This window comes from Urocitellus parryii, chromosome 2, assembly GCF_045843805.1.
Source record: "Urocitellus parryii isolate mUroPar1 chromosome 2, mUroPar1.hap1, whole genome shotgun sequence".
NCBI classification, from domain to species: Eukaryota; Metazoa; Chordata; class Mammalia; order Rodentia; family Sciuridae; genus Urocitellus; species Urocitellus parryii.
In genome coordinates this window covers 129,271,170-129,288,541 of record NC_135532.1, presented here as the reverse complement: position 1 = coordinate 129,288,541, position 17,372 = coordinate 129,271,170, and the positions used below count along the sequence as shown (strand labels likewise).

At 36.0% G+C, this 17,372-nt stretch overlaps 1 protein-coding gene across 1 annotated transcript in view; it reads right to left on the bottom strand.

Moving 5' to 3' along the window:
- LOC113187260 (EGF-like and EMI domain-containing protein 1) overlaps positions 1-17,372 on the bottom strand; it is a 528,706-nt gene that overhangs the window by 142,060 nt on the left and 369,274 nt on the right. Inside the window, exon 5 of the mRNA XM_077795506.1 lies at positions 14,605-14,727. Coding sequence (XP_077651632.1) covers positions 14,605-14,727 — 123 coding nt within the window. The remainder of the gene's footprint in view (positions 1-14,604; positions 14,728-17,372) is intronic.

Genomic DNA, 17,372 nt, shown 5'->3' with positions numbered 1-17,372 from the left:
TTATTACATCATCCTCCTATCACAGGTAATAGTTCTTTATGTTAAACTTCCTGTGTTCAAATTAGTGTTTTTTTTCTCTCCCGATTGAACCCAAATTGATATAGGAATCATATTATAAGCTATCACAGACATCTAACAAATGGAATCATTTAGATGAAACTTGCTCAATGGGATAAATCAGCCTAAATTATTCACTTGCACATAGAACTGCGATTCTCTAAATTTGTTGGTTAATGCTCCATCATTCTTGGGCATGCTTGGATGTATTTTTCTCCTTATACATATCTTGCTTGTCAAATTCTTTCTTAAGCTCTGTCAGTAGTTAAGGTTATTGTCAGGCTCTTCAACCTTCTCTGAGAACAGATTTAATTCTCCACATTTTTGCTGTACTTGATTTTGACTTTCAGAGGACATTAATTTTCTTCATCTATCCAAATTGTTGTGCTTGGCCTCACCAGACCCCTCACTTAGGCCAATATCATATACACATTAGAAAGGACCCATGCAAAGCAACATTTTAAAAGGCACCACCTCCTTAAAGCTATAATTGCTACCTTTCATTTCTGATAAGTTTGTTAATGTATGATAACTATGAATTACATTATGTGAGTACATATAATGTATATCCAAAAAACACAAATAAAAATGTATACTTATGTTTTATTAAGAATCATACAGCTCTTTAAAATTTAATTTTTTTCTATAAAGCAGTACAGCATATATCAAGTATCCTGTTGGACACAAAAGAACTCAGCTCATACTTTTTATGAATATGTGCATATAATTTTTGCAGAAATATTTATAGAAACTATAGCTATTCCTCTCAGTTGAAAAAAAAATTGAGCAATTCAAAGAATTGTTTGAGAAATGATATTGTGTTTTATTTTCTTGTCTAAAATCTCCTCCAGACTACCAAGGTGAATAATTGATGGCAATAAGATCAACATGAATATGTTGAACACAGGGTAAATGTCTAATAATGGGCCTGAGCTGTGGGAATCTAAGATTTGTTATTATTATTATTTTAAGAGACTCAGAAACAACTTTTAAATGGAAAACAAGCTTCCCTTAAAGCAATGCCTAAAGGACCAGGCAGAATTTGTGGCTACTCTAATCTCTGATACAGTTTAATTCTGTGTATGCCTTGCTCTTTTCCACTCTCTAAATTGATATAATCTCAGATCTTACTAGATATCTGAGGCTCTCTTTATAGCTGTAAGCTTCAGGGAAGCCGTTTTATATTGCCATTATCACCTCTAGAATAACCTCTTTCACAGAATTCCAGCTTTTGGACAGATGTCTCAAGTTTTAAGTTGCTGCTTGTGAAATATGGAATTTACAGCCTGGAAGAAGATGCTGACATTTTTTCATTCAAAATTCCTCACTTTACAAATAAGGAAAGTAAGACACAAAGAAGAAAATAGACACATTCCCTGTTGTGTAGAGAGTGGATCTGAAGCCATCATGGAAGCCCCATTGAATGATCCCACAGTTTGAGCTCAGGTGGGCAAAACAGGTGGATCATTATCAGAATCAAAGTGCACTCCTTGTGAAGACAAGAGATTTAAATTACTACAGCTGAAGAAAGAGGGCTAGCCAAAGGGCACTTCAGAGATTTAAATTCTAAGGGTAAGTGTTGTCTCAGAACCCATTTCAATTTTATGGGGAGTAATCGGGGTGTCTACACATCATATGTCATGCTAACAATGTGAGGTGCTTAGAGATCTTTATTTTTACATCAGTTAGGGATCTTTACTTTTATTTGTTATATTTACTTGATAGAACAATATAGTTAACACTGTGAGATTCTGAGAGAATTATATGTGGTTTAAGCAAAAAAAAAATTTTTTTTCCAGGCAAACCTCTTTGTTTACTTGCTTATTTGTACATAAAGAATTGTTTTTCAAAGTTCTTGCCCAATTGTCTTTGCAAACCATCTGGCAATTCCATTTTTCATTGACATCTAACAAAAGGGAAATGGTAAATACAGCAACAGGAACAAAAGTATAGATAGGTCATCTCATCAAAGAGAACTTATTTACAACCAGATTGAAGCAGTGCTAAATATTATGCCCTGACAACATAATTAATAATAACATGCAGGGGAAGTCTCCATCTTTTATCTTACTTCTAATTAATTTGAAACTGACTTAACTTAGGATTTAATAGACAAAAATAGGAATTAGCATAAAAAGAAAGCCGAGGTTCATAATGAAGATAATAAGCAGATTCTGCCAGATGGTAATATCAAAACCTATGGCAGAGTCATGCATGGAAACCAAGTGCTGATTTTAAAATGAGAAATGATGAAGAAATCGTTTGGAATTGTTTTTTTTTTTTTATAATGGTAGAAAAACTTATACAGATTTTCTAGCAAATCTAGTTGGGATATGTTTAGTGTTTCTAAAAATACACTTATTCTGTCATGCTGTATTTGGCATTTCTGTTACCAATAATTTATTCCACATTATTTATAATCTTATTTTCAAAGAATTTGTTTTTACTGTTTTATGTGATGCTGGGGATTGAACCCAGGGCCTTGTGCATGCAAGGCAAGCACTCTACAAACTGAGATATATTCCCCAGCCCTCAAAGAATTTTATAATTTCCCATTTTCCCTGGGTTCAGTGTGTCATAAGAACTCACTGATCATTCTTTCCTTACACAACTTATAGATGTCAATAGATGAACTATTTCATTGGTCTATAAATTCTTTTCTTGTCACTTCCGTATCTTTCATCTTTGCCTATATCATTTTAAATATAAAGCCATTAGAAACTTTCAGAAATCACATTTACATTTTATCATTGCTCTACTCAAATATCTCACTTGGAAAATTGGTCATTTACCCAGTTATCTATAGGGTTTACCTTTTGAGTTATTACCCTCTGTGTAGCCCCCACATATCATCCATTGGTTTCTTGAACATATTTTCTGCCCATTGCCGTAGGTATTCTCTCTATCTTCAGAGCATGAATTAAGCCATTTTTCAGAACAAGTTCTACAAAATACTAAATCCTTGAGTTGTAAATATTTTATTTTCCAAAAGTTTTAAACCTGTTTGGGAAACCTGTGTTTTGTGCAACTTTGTGTAGTTAAATGCTGTCTTCTTTTTTAAAATATATTTTAGTTGTTGATAGATCTTATTTATTTATATGTGGTGCCAAGAATTGAACCCAGTGTCTCACACATGCCAGAACAAGTGCTCTACCACTGAGCCACAGCCCCTAAATATTGTCTTTTGTGCCTGGTTTTCCTTATGAGAACTTTAGGATGCAGTGTTCTGCAAAATCATTGGACAATGGACGGACCCCTTTTACATGAATGTAGTTGTTGATATAAATATATTCATACACATACACATATTGATCTCTACTTTTTAAAATAGTTTGACTTATCTAAATTTAAAACTCCAGAAGTATTAAATGTAGAGTTACCATAGAGCCAAGAAATTCAACTCCTAGGTAGATACCCAAAAGAAATTAAACTTATGAACACAGAAATAATTACACATGAATGTTTTTATCAGCACTGGTCATAATGACCAAAAGCTGAAGACATCCCAAATGTCCATCAACTGACAAATGCATAAACAGAAAGTGGTATGTCTATACAATGAAATGTTATTTGGCCATAAAAAAGGAATCGAGTACTGCTATATGATACAATGAGGATGAACCTTACAAACATTATGCTAAATAAAACAAGCCAGTCATGAAATATTACAAATTAGGTGATTCTAGTTATGTATCAGTCCAGAATAAGGAGGTTTATGGTGACTAAAGGCAAATTTGCTTAGAGCCAGGGGATTGATGGAAGAATAAGATGGTGATGCTAAAAGGAACAGGTTTTCCTGTTAAGGTGATAAAAATGTTCCAAAATTGACTGTGGTAATGACTGCATGTATTTGTGAATATACAAAAAAACCATTGAATCATATACTTTAGAAGGAGGAACTGCAGGGTATGTAGTATTAGCCATTTTTAAAAAAGTTCTAGAGACCATATTTCAAACTATTTTGTAATATCTAAACATATTATAATTAGTAAATGCTTAATAATTATCTGACAAACTGACCGAGAGAAAAAGCTAGGAAAAGACTTTCTACTTCGTGTGTTCTGTGGAGCAACAGCATTGTATCTCCTGGGAGCCTGTTAGTAATGTGGATTCTCAGGCCCATTCCACATCTGCTGAATTGGAGTCTGAATTTTAACAAGTTCTAAGGTGATTCACACACACACTAGAGTTTAGAAATCCTGTACTGCAGTATTAACTGTGGTATCTTCTAATTGTTGAGCACATCATACTTATGGAGCTATTTTACTTTCTCATGCCTTAGGGCTTATTGTAGGGATTAAATCAATTCACTTTTAATAAGGACAGCATCTAATGAATTACAATTAACCTCATTTTCTTGGCTGCAGTTTTAATGTGTTTTTCAGCACTCAGTCAGGCCTCCAAAGTGTGATGATTATTTAAAATATCGGAAGCAGAGAAGAGGTAATTTTTGCAGACCCCCATTGGATGGTATGTGCTATTAGTGGGAATGCTCTAAGATCTGAAGCATCAGCTTTTCTGAGCTTGTTGGAACTAGAGAACTTTGTAAGTTAGAATTGTGTGCATCAACTATACATAAAAATGTATTCCTTTTTACTGATTATTGTAATTTCTCCTGTCTATGGCCCCCTCTCTCTGACCTCTCATGCCCACATAAAGAAACTTGAGGCTTCATGGTTCTGTTCTTCTCCATACCAACTGGGGGTTAGTGGGACCCCGTGATATGCTGAATCAACCAAGGCTAATGTCTTTCATGGGTCTACTTCTAGCCAACAAGGGCCTTCTACAGTAAGCAATGCCCCTCTGTATCATCAGATGGCCCTATGATTGGAATATCATCAAAAGGTTTTATAATATACCACTGCATTTCTCAGTCTGCTACCTATAACATTATACTTCAAAAATAGTTATTGATTTATAAACAATTATCCTAAATATTTTGGTAAACAATCATAGAAGTCTACGCTTCTTTAAATGACAGAGGCCTACCACCCACTTTGTTAAAATGAGAACAACACATTTTAGGAAGATGTTCTAGATCCTTTAAATATGCTCTTCCTATTTATGGGAAATGTGAAATATGTGAATGTTTAGTTTGTAATAGCATGAAGTTCCCTACGTATTTATAGTACTTACTATTTTTGGGAATATACTTTTAACCAGTGGGACATCTGTATGGAAGATACAAAGTAAAAAGACAAATAAATATGCTTACTCTCAGGTGTTTGGTTTTTCTGGTGATGCATGTGGAACATATCCATGAAATGCATCCACTGGGACAAGTAAAATGAGTGACATCCATTTATTTTGATATTAGTTATATTGAAGAATATATAACGTAGTCTGTTAATCAGTTATTAACTAGAATAAATAATAAAAAGAGAAACTTAGCCTGAATTTATAAACTAAGGTATATAGTTCTTTCAGAAATAAGTGGCTTCATTTCTTTCTATGAGATACTGTGCTGAGGAGTGACTAGTTTGGAGAAGGTCACTAAAAACACAGACACATGAAAGCCAATAGCAAAATAACAAATCAATTTAAACTGGCATACTTTCTGATTAAAAATCACATCTATGTATTCATATCTCCCTTTCAGTATGTCTTTATTGAAAAAAATGTTTCCATTATTTAGAAATTGATAAAGGAATTTCTCATAGCAAGAATATTAAAAAATCAGTCAGTCATCCATGACTACTTTTTATGATAACAATAGAAAGTAATATGGATTTTGCAAGGGCAGGAACCAACCCTCAACATTTCAGAAGTCTAAAAGAGACCAGTCTTTAGAGTATGAACCACACCGATGTTTTGATAGGTGGGATTCCATAATCTAACAAAATATCTGCAGGGTAGACACACATCTGAGGAATTCAAGATAGTGTACTTCGGTTTGAAAATATTCTTGGAAACAAATTTTAAAAATATGATAATATGGGCTGAGGTCTTGGCTCAGTGGCAGAGTGCTTTCCTAGCAAGAGTGAGTCACTGGGTTCAATCCTCAGCACCACATGAAAATAAACAAATAAAATAAAGGCATTGTCTTTATCTATACCTAAAAATATTTCTAAAATATGATAATACGATTTTTAAAAAATAAGTTCATTTTTTAAAATACTGGGCAGAGAAACTAATGATTGTGAATGAAAATGAAAGGTCTGTTTTTCAGAATATAAAACCTATGTTAGGTTTCCTGAAATAGGATAAAAATTCAAGGAGCATAAACCAAACTTTGGGAAGAAGAACCCCTTGCTACCCATAACTCCCAGACATCCCCATACAGCCATTTGCCTGAATGGCTGCTTCTGTTTTGTTCTTTTGCAAAGGGGCACGGGTTGCTAACTGAGGCAGTCCATTGTCCTGTGCTAACATATTTTCCTGTTGTATTCATGATAAGAGGCCTCAGTGAGGGATGCCCTGTTTGTCAACCACAGACTTCTGAGGCTTATTTATTAAGTCTGTCTCTTTTGGTATACTCCCTGGGAAAGCTGAAAGAACCATACATCTGCATGTCCCTAATGACACTGGGAAAGTGAGCCACCTCATTTCAGGGAATTTGTATCAGTTAAGGTCTCTTGCAGTTTGCCTCACTACCAAATAAATGGTTGACTACCAAGAGTGTTAGCTGGAAGCTGAGGTTTTAAGATGACTGCTCTGAATTACTAGGGGGTGAATGATGGGCTTTATTTAAAAAATTGGTTTAAAAAGAAATAAAGTGGATTTTTACTCTGATAGCAGAGTTTCAGATTTAAAGGGTATATGTTTTCTTTCTAGTCTAAAAGACCCAGAGGCTTAATACCTTCAGAGTTTCTGCAAAGGATGGATGCCTTTGGTGTGGCAGGGGCAGCTTTGTTGTTAGAATCTCAGATGCCTTCCAGTGTCAATCAGGAGAGAAGAAAGCAACAGTAGGACCAGTGGTCCTAGGTATAATTCTGATAGGGAACTTGATTAAGAAAGTGAAGGAAATGAAGCAGTTTTTCAGTCCCAGGACTGAGTGATTAGTGTCTGTCCTTGTTCTTTGCAGCTCATTTCGATTCAACGGTGGGTTATCTCTTTCTCTTCTTAAGTCCCATAGCACTATGCCTGTGTCTGTCTTATATTTACTCTTGCTATCTTAGACTATAGTTGTTTGTGTATCCATCTTATCTCCTTTATTGAACTGGAAGCCCCTTGGAGAGAGAAAGATAACACTGGACATAGTTTTATCTTCAACAACAAATAGCAGAGGAGAGAATTAAAAAAAACAAAACAAAAAACAACGTGGACAGAAGTAAAATTTCCTAAGCATCTACTATGAAATAGGCCGATGTAACATGCTGGTACTTTCAAAGGATCCAGTAACAAGTTTATGTTGCTTGCCTGACTTTTGAATTAATAGAGATCTATCTAATCCAAAATAGGCAGATAGAGACAATATATCAGCTTTATTTGTGTTAAAATTATAACTGGAGGATAGGATTAATGGGTGCAGCAGTTGGGATTTCTAGGCAAACTATCCCACCTGATCACAGGTGTTGCTGGAAAATCTGTCTTCTCTATGGGTTGTCCTGCTCAAAGTGTACATGACAGCAGAGTAGTCCAGAATGGGCACTTTTTGCAGACATTTGTGGATCCCAAAGACAAAACAGGAAGGTGGATGGAACCACAGCCTACTTTCTTTCCCAAAACTCACCAGTGAGGTAATTCATGAGGTAATTCACTCTTCCTCCCTGGGGAAGAGTAGACTGAGTGAGTAAGGGGACAAAGAGACACCAGGAATGTTTTGCTAACAAACATTCATCTCTCTTCATATGGCCATGAAACTGGGTCTTCCCACCATTGAAGTGTTTTCCTACAACATCTCATTGAATCATCAATATCAGTTTAAGTATTGTTATCCTGGTTTTATAGAAAAAGAATAGGAAGCACATATGCTAAGCAACATGCTCTAAATCTAACTGTATGTAAATGTCAGAGGCAATGTTTGAAACCAAAGTGCATAAGAGAGAATTTTTTTTAAGGAGGATAGAAGTAAAATTTGTGTGCTCTCTGTTTGACCATGCACTGTACACAGATTCATGTTTGGTGAATGAATGAATGAATGAATAAATGAATGAGTAGAGAGAAAAATTCTGCATGTATCTACATAACTCGGGTATGTGTCTGTAATTTTAACTGACTCAACCTTTTTAAACACAATGAGTTTTGTATTGTAAGTGAGTCTTAATAAATTAAAAAAGGATAACTCTTTCTTTTGTACATGAAGGTAGGCTGTCTGGGAATGTTCTGAATTTTTTTCTGCAGTATGTATCAGTCTTCATCAGGGAACTGCTTCAACCTTGACATTCTGTTACAGCACAAGTTTAGGAGTTACTTCATAAATGACAAAGAGAAAAAAATACACAAAAGTAGACATTCCTTTATAATGTTTTCAAGTATTTTTATGAAGGCAAAAATAATGGTGTGTGTGGGCATTGAATATATACACATAATAGTGTTTTCTTCAATTACCAAAAGCCTTTAGTGTTTGGCAAAAATTCATGTTTTTCCTTAGTTGAAATGGTACACAGAAACATTATAACTTTCTCTAAATGTAGGAAGAATTATCATAAAAGAGGATTCTGATCAGTTAAATTTTCTGAACAAAAAAAATTAAATAAATAAGTAAAGTCAAAGAGGTTTTAAATTGCCAGGTGTGTGTATGCCTGTTAATTCTAGCTACTCAAGAGCTGAGGAAGGAGGATCACAAGCTTGAGGTCCTGTTTAAAAATTTAAAAAATAAATAAATAAAAAGAGCTGGGGATGCAGATCAGTGGTAAAATGCACCCCTGGTTCAATTCCGAGCAACACATACATACTCACATACATTCAGGTGTCCGCACACACACAGATGGTTTAAACTTCAGCAAGAACAATACAGACTACAAATAGGGAAGGCTTTCCTAATATGATAGTAAGGTTATTAAGCAGATAACCCCGTCTTGGAAATTTCCCATCAGCATAAATAACCAACTGCTTTAGATAAAATGCTATTATTGAGTACGGAGTTGGCCTTGGTGAACTTGCAAAGCATATGAAATAATTATTTGTCTTCTGTTTTTTTCACTTAAGGTTTCACAAAGTAACTTTATGCCCAGGATGCTTAATGATACTCTAGCCAGTCCTGGTTCTTTCTATAGCTACATATTTCTACCTCCTCAGTTGGCAGCATCTTTGAGGGGACCAGAGAAAGCCCAGCACCTCCTAGAATGAACCAAAGAGTTAACTGGATCCCATTAGAGGAATTTGCAAGACCAGCCTGTCGAACAATCTCTTGGAAGCCCAGGAACACAGCTACAGGGGCAGAGATTAATTATTTACTATTTCTGGATCTCAAAGATGTTCTTATGGAAACTGAAGCTTTTTGTGTCCTCTCTCTCACTGCATTTCCCGCCCCCCCACCCCTGTGCCAAAAATTTGTGGATTAAATTATGATCAATAGTTCGTGATACAAGTCTTTGTCATACTTCCTCTCATTCTACTGTCATTCTTGATGCTCACAGAGGGCTCCTTGCTTCCTGGATGGATATCACTGCCTCAGTGGAATCCCTTCTTTTCTTTTTTAATAAATGGGATCTTACTGTGTTGCCCAGGCTAGACCCAAACTTCTGGGCTCAAGCAGTCTTTCTGCCTCAGCCTCCAGGTAACCAGGACTGTAGGCATGCACCCTTGTACTGGCCTACTTTTTCTATTTCCTGTTTAGACTCCTTCCCTGCCCCTCCTCTTCTTTCTCTGCATCAATGAGAGAAACTCCATGATGGAACAAAACATAATTTGTATTACTCTGGTATTCTCAAATACCCAACTACATCTAGTAGTTACCCAGAAGATATTACTGGCCAGATTGATGGATCAATTGAGAAGAATGACAAATGAAAAAAGGAGAACTAGATTGTGTTTCTACTTCTACAAATGAATTGTTTGAAACTGAGAGAATGACCAATTAGAATTTCTGTTTATTTACATTAATTTCTGTCCTTGGTTGATCATGGCCTCTATGAGTTGACGGCCCTGGGCCAATGCAGCACTGTGACTCTGTGGTTCTGATTAACCTGCTCTGTATCTAGTGCATGCTGCTTATCAACCACATCCAAGGGAAAGGACACTGGAAAGGATACATATTGAACAAGAAAGCCTGGCATATAGTGCCACTTTGTTCACCAACTAACTTTATGAACTGGTGCAAGACATTTAATTTCTCTGAGATTTCATCTATAGAAGCTTTTTATTCAGTTCAAATATCCTATGACTTACAACAATGGCATTCTGAATTAGAATTTCTGTTTATTTACATTATCACATCCAATGTGTTTTGGGGGAAATATCACTCTAAAATATAAGTAAAATTACTTTAAAATATTGTAACAATCAGTTAATGAAATCACATGCCTTTATGAATGGATAATGTATGTTCATTTATTTCTCTCAAGCAGAAGAATTTGTCTCAAGTGTCTAATCAATGTTTATTAGCTTTGTTAGTTAACTTATTAAAATGTACAGTAATTATTCAAAAAAGTTTCTTGACTCCATGGGACTACTAGTCTCATTAGTTATGCTGCTGCACCAATGGTTTAGATAAGCCACATGAAGAAAGAGTTCAAGAAGTTCAAAGTTTTACTTATTCTCTAGAAATGAAAATGTGCTGTGCCCTTTCAAATATATCAGATTTACTTTGAGCAAATATTTACAGTAAGACCTACTGATAACCCAATGGCTTAACTGGTAAACTTTTAAATGACAACACCAACATGATTGGGATTTGTAGATAAGGAGATAAATGAAAGGTGTATTGACTGGGTGCTTGCATGTATTCACATTGAAAGAATGGGTGTTCATCCAACCATTCATTCAATGAATATTTATGGAATTCTATGGGATTGGAAAAGTGGAAAGACAAGATCCTTTAACTTGGGAATCCTTTTCCCAAGATTCCTAGTCTAATTAATAATAGTAGAAACCTATAAATAGTTACAGTGCTCTACTATAAGTTCTACACCATGGTATACACAAAAGGAAAGGAAAGGCAATGTGAAAACACTTTGTAAATAATGCCTAGAAATAAGAACCAATAGATTTAGACTCCTCACAAGGACCACAGGTGTTGGAATAAGATTCAGAATATAGAATGGCTATACATGAAATAGTAAAAGGAAAATATACAATGATAAAAATGAATATACATATAGAAAGGAACCTATGGATTTGAGAATAAGAAACATAAGACATCTAAAAATGTAAATTGTTGAAATCCAAACTCAATAGACGGGTTGAACATATGCAGTAAAGACAGAAAAGAAAATAAAATATATTAAAGAGACAAGGAGGCTAGCATGGGAAGGTCTAATCAGAGCCACAGAAGAGGATGCTGGGAAGAATCCTAGCCTCTACCACACATGTCAGCAGCACTCACTCTTCCCAGTTGTGCAAATGAATACACCCACATGTCTCTGGGGGACCAAATCACTTCAATGAAGAACCACTGTCATAAAGACCACGTGAGAAACAAAAATTACTGATCTATTTCATTCATGGTTGTGGGAACCAAAAGTCATATAGCAATAGAAAACTGAATTTCAAAGCAAATAAAATGCTAACATCCCATTGGATTATCACTTGAAATGCAAAGATAGTTGCATACTTGAAAATCTGTAAATGTCATAATGTTAACACACTAACAAAGAAGAAAAATCTTGTCCTTTGAGTGCATATATACATATATGTACATATATTAAAATATCCACAGCATCCAGTGGCAGGCAATGCCTTCTCCTCATTTGCTCCTTTGATCTGTTCCTTGTGAGAATCCATGTGAACTATGAATCAGAAAACATGCTTTAGGTTCAGCACTGTGCCTGAGATCAGGGGATACCAGTGCAACTGAGCTAATCAGAAGCTTCTGCTTCTCCACAAGTTTATATCTCTTTAGAGGAAAAAGTTGAAGAAAAAGATTAGCTAACAAGGCCATTTGCAAATGTTTCAATCCCATTTAAGAGCAGACTCTATATTTATTTTAATAGCACCACAAATGTCCACTAAAATGTTGATTTGTACTTAAAAAGCAATTCAAATATATATTAATGCCAAGAAAAAGTCTTTTAAAATGACTGCTTAATTCTATGGCTGTAGCACTCAACACAATGTTGTTTGAAACCAACTGACCTTTACCGTTTCGAGCTAGTGAAAGAACACGGATGACTCATTAGTGCACTCACATGAAATTTTTGCATAGTGGCTGGCACAATGCTCATTTGCTGTGACTTTAGAATGCACTGGATTGCAAAAGAACCTCTATTATTTTTTATTTAACTGTGTATATAAATAAATCTGAGATCATGGTATGCACAACAACTGAATAAGCTGAATCTCTAACATTACTATCTCCACCAAATAGTAGCTTACAGAAACAAGGAAAAGATGCTTAAATGAATGAGACTGAGGGAAGGATCCTTTGCGGGCAATGGGCTCCAATCCATGCTACTACCTGCGGTTCTACATTCTGGGAAGGGGCATGTCAATGTTACCTCATTATCAAACTCTTGAGTCTCACCAATACTGACCTCACTCTTACACAGTCTGTACAAGAGGACTTCAATTTAATGAAGCCATGGAAAGCTCTTTTCTCAATATTTTAACATTTACATGAGCCACCAAAGCAACTAACTTCAATTAAAATAGGATATGAATGAAATTAAATGAGCTAGGGGGTATAAAGTCTAACATGCTTTATCAACCTAACAGCTATTATAAAATAATAATAAAAACTGTTATACCTAACAATGGCTAATTACTGCACTCATCACCGGGAATGTATTCATAATAATGACAATGATGATCATAATAACACCCAACTAAAGAGAAACAGTAAGTTACTGCCTCACAGACAAGGGAAATGTCATGAAAAATGATATTCTAATTTTACAAGACTGCATTGTCTTTAATGGCCATCACCACCCTGGTCCAGACTCCTCCTCTTCCCTGTCATTGAATCCATACTGAGAACACTACCACCAAATAGTCACATCCAGAAATAAGCATGATGACACTTGACTAAAAAGAGCCTGGATGAATTTAGGACTTGCCTTTGTGAATTTCTACCTTTCCAGGCAGAGAACCCTGTCTGAGGTGAAGCCAATCTCAGGAAGGCTCGGATTCCCTTGTCCTTGAACACATCCAAAGTGTTTCCTGTTGCTGCCTGTCCAAGCCTGCTGGAAGACACTAATGAAAGGAATTGGATCAAAGATCTAAACTAGCAGTCCCCACACCCAGAGTCCCAGCCCCAGGCATCCTCTGTAGGGACATTTTTTGTCTATTCTTTCTCCTACCAACTTACTCACATGGGCCCCTCATTGGGAATAGATGTCATTAGGAAGAAAAAAAATTAGTGTGATTTTGTAAGGTCAATGGTAAAACACAATTAGGACTGATGCTTTTATACTGTGACCTTAAACTAATAAACAACAATCCTGAATATATAAAATGTTTGGGTATTTTAGCAACATGAATAGACAGGGGGAAAGTCAAAATAGTTATAAGGCATGGCACAAGTGTTCCCTTTAGTCTAAGATTTTTCTTCTTAAAGCTTAAGAGAAGGAAGCACTCTCTGGCTCCTATTCTGTTCCTGTAAGAGCAGCAACTGAGTTAATATGCAAAGGTACAATGCTCCTACTTTGTGCTAGCCACTATGCTAAGTAAGTGCTTATGTGCATTATCTTATTTAATTCTCATAGCAAATTTTGTGACTTTTTGATAACTAGCATTATCCTAAGTTTTACAGTTAAGAGAGTCTTAGAATGTTGAAATACCTTGCCCAAGGTTACACAAATAGTAAGTGACACAGCTAGAACTCAAACTCTAGTTCACTTAACCTCATGCTATAATGTCTTCAAACATCATTTTATAAGGTTTGGGCAAATGTTTCAATCTTTCCTTCTAATCAATGAACTCCTTCAGGGAAGAATTTATTCCTCATTAATTTTTATATTTCCAGAGCATGAAATAATGCCTAATACAGAGCAGAAATTCAGTGAGTGTCAAATGAATAAGATGACAAATCAATAAACAAAGGAAGGAAGGAATTAATTTAAAAAGGAGACAGAACATTGAAGTTTATGCAAAAAGTTAATTCTGCACTAAGAATACTATTCCTGTGGTTAGTTTTGTGCCTCTGCCTTTCTATTGTAGCAACATATGAGTATTTTATGATAAGCACCATTTTTACTTTAGAATTAAATGAAATGCTTTCAAAAATATGTACTTTACCCAGGGATTTAAATGAACGATTGAAATTCCATAATCAGAACATGACACAACCAAACCAGCATATAATCATATGTTTCCTATAATAAGCTACTTGAAGTGTTCTAATGGGTTACAATTTTGTAATCTAGGCATGAGAGGAAGATCTGTGCTCTTGACAATATTCAACACAAGCACTTCAACTGGCTCTGGATAAAAGAGAAACCCCTCTTTTGCATTGCATACATGCTCTCTTTTTTTCCTTATCAGTAAGCAGACAGTCTTAACTGTTACCTTCACATCCTCTGCCATCTTCTTCCAGCTGCTGGCCAGCTTGACATTTGCAATAATAACTGCCAATTGTATTACAGCACTGGTCCTGACAGCCACCATTGTCAATAGTACATTCATTTATATCTGCAATTGAATAGTTAAACAGAATCAATCTCCTGAAACTAAACACACAGAAAGAAATTTCAGTGGCTCTCCTAAAAATGAACCAGCACAGTGACATCATCCTTTGACTGCAGATTAAATGAAATGGACTGGCATCTCATTTTAGTTACAGCCAATGCACTCTAGGTTTGATGTAAAGAAAGAGACACATTATAATCTTTGGTATCTGAAATGCTACTTTTGAACAGTGAACTGAGGACATGGTGTGGCTTTTCATGTTTGTGACATGGATTTTGGTGACTTACAATACAGATCCAGATATTTCACATCCAAGTCATTGTTTGAGGATGAGTCTGAGAACAGAGACAGAGATTAGAGTCAGGACACTAGGTCACCTATTTGTTATCAGTACTTCAAATAAATAACTGCTGAGCATCTTCTCTTGCATATTCTGCAATGTGCCAGACAATGGGAGGAAGGTGAGCCGGTAGTTCTGTAGTTTCCAAAGGTTGACACCTAGCTGGGATTGAGGACTAACCAAGTGTAATATGTTGTGTTCATGGATTGGATATTCCCACTTCTAATCCTGTGACCAGACTTATTCTTTCAGACAGAGCTGAATTTTATGTATTCCTACTATCCAACTGTGGCTTACAAGTATTCTAACCTATCTGCAACTTTGACAGTGGCCTGTGAGGTGACTTGTTACCAAGGTTCCAAGGTTCCTTTTTTTTTTTCTTGATTGGGGATTGAGCCCAAGAGCTCTTTACCACTGAGCTATATATATATCCCAAGCCTTTTAAAATTTATATTTTAAGACAAAATCTAACTAAGTTGCTGAGGTTGACCTTGAACTTGCAATCCTTCCTGCATCCAGAATTGCTGAGATTATGTGTGCACCATTGCTCCCAGCTGATTTGCTACTGTAGTTATACTCAAAATACCATCTCACTCCAGTAAGATTGGCAGCCATTATGAAGTCAAACAACAACAAGTGCTGGCGAGGATGTGGGGGAAAGGGTACACTTGTACATTGCTGGTGGGACTGCAAATTGGTGCGGCCAATTTGGGAAGCAGTAAGGAGATTTCTTGGAAAGCTGGGAATGGAACCACCATTTGACCCAGCTATTCCCCTTCTCCGTCTATTCCCTAAAGACCTAAAAAGAGCATGCTACAGGGACACTGCTACATCGATGTTCACAGCAGCACAATTCACAATAGCAAGACTGTGGAACCAACCTAGATGCCCTTCAATAGACGAATGGATAAAAAAGTGTGGCATTTATACACAATGGAGTACTACTCTGCATTAAAAAATGACAAAATCATAGAATTTGCAGGGAAATGGATGGCATTAGAACAGATTATGCTAAGTGAAGCTATCCAATCCCTAAAAAACAAATGCCAAATGTTTTCTTTGATATAAGGAGAGTAACTAAGAACAGAGTAGGGAGGAAGAGCATGAGAAGAAGATTAACATTAAACAGGGGTGAGAGGTGGGAGGGAAAAGGAAAGAGAAGGGAAATTGCATGGAAATGGAAAGAGACCCTCATGGTTATACAAAATTACATACAAGAGGAAGTGGGGGGAAAGGGGAAAAAAACAAGGGGGAGAAATGAATTACAGTAGATGGGATAGAGAGAGAAGATGGGAGGGGAGGGGATGGGGGATAGTAGAGGATAGGAAAGGCAGCAGAATACAACAGACACTAGTATAGCAATATGTAAAACAGTGGATGTGTAACTGATGTGATGCTGCAATCTGTATACGGGGTAAAAATGGGAGTTCATAACCCACTGAAACAAAGTGTGAAATATGATATGTCAAGAACTATGTAATGTTTTGAACAACCAACAATAAAAATTAAAGGGAAAAAAATGGGCACCTCTACTTCATGTTGACAAGCTGACTTGGATAGATCTTTTCCCATGAGATGAGTGTGCCTGGAAGACACAGTGAGTGGAAAGTGCAGAGAAAGTGCATAGGTGAAGGTGGGAGAGAGTGTTAGAAGACCTAGAGAGAGAAAGAAAATGAGTTAGTCAGGAACAGCAGAAGCAAAATGAGAGCAAGACAGAGCTGTGCCATCATAATGTAGCCTGCAGAGAAGGGAACAACTGGATGCAGGAGCAACAAGGTACCAGGCAAAGGGATCTTGACTGTGCCTCTTGACTGGATACCATTGATTTTGTTTGTCCCTCAATGTGCTGCTGTTGAGACTGCTTTTACACATTGTTAGTTAACTTTTCATTGAAACTGTGTCTTATACATAGAAAAGTATACAATTCCTAACTACACACTTTAAAGATTTTGCAGAAATAAAAATATATCAATGCAATTTTTTTTCTTTATCATGTGTGTGTATGTGTTGCTGGGGATCAAACTCACGGCCTTGTGCATGCTAGGAAAGTGCTCTACCACTGAGCTACATCTTAGCTCACCAGTGCAATCTTAACACACCACTAGATCATGACTAGCACCCAAGAAAACCCTATCTTACTGAAGGTAACTGTCTTGATAATGTATATATAGAATCATATCATAAATAATTTGTGTGTCTCTGTGTGTGTGGCTTCTTTTGTCTGTAATTTCAGTTTACAACACATATCATCTTGTTGCAAATATTTATAGTTCATTCATTCTTATTACTGTATATTATTCTGTTCTAC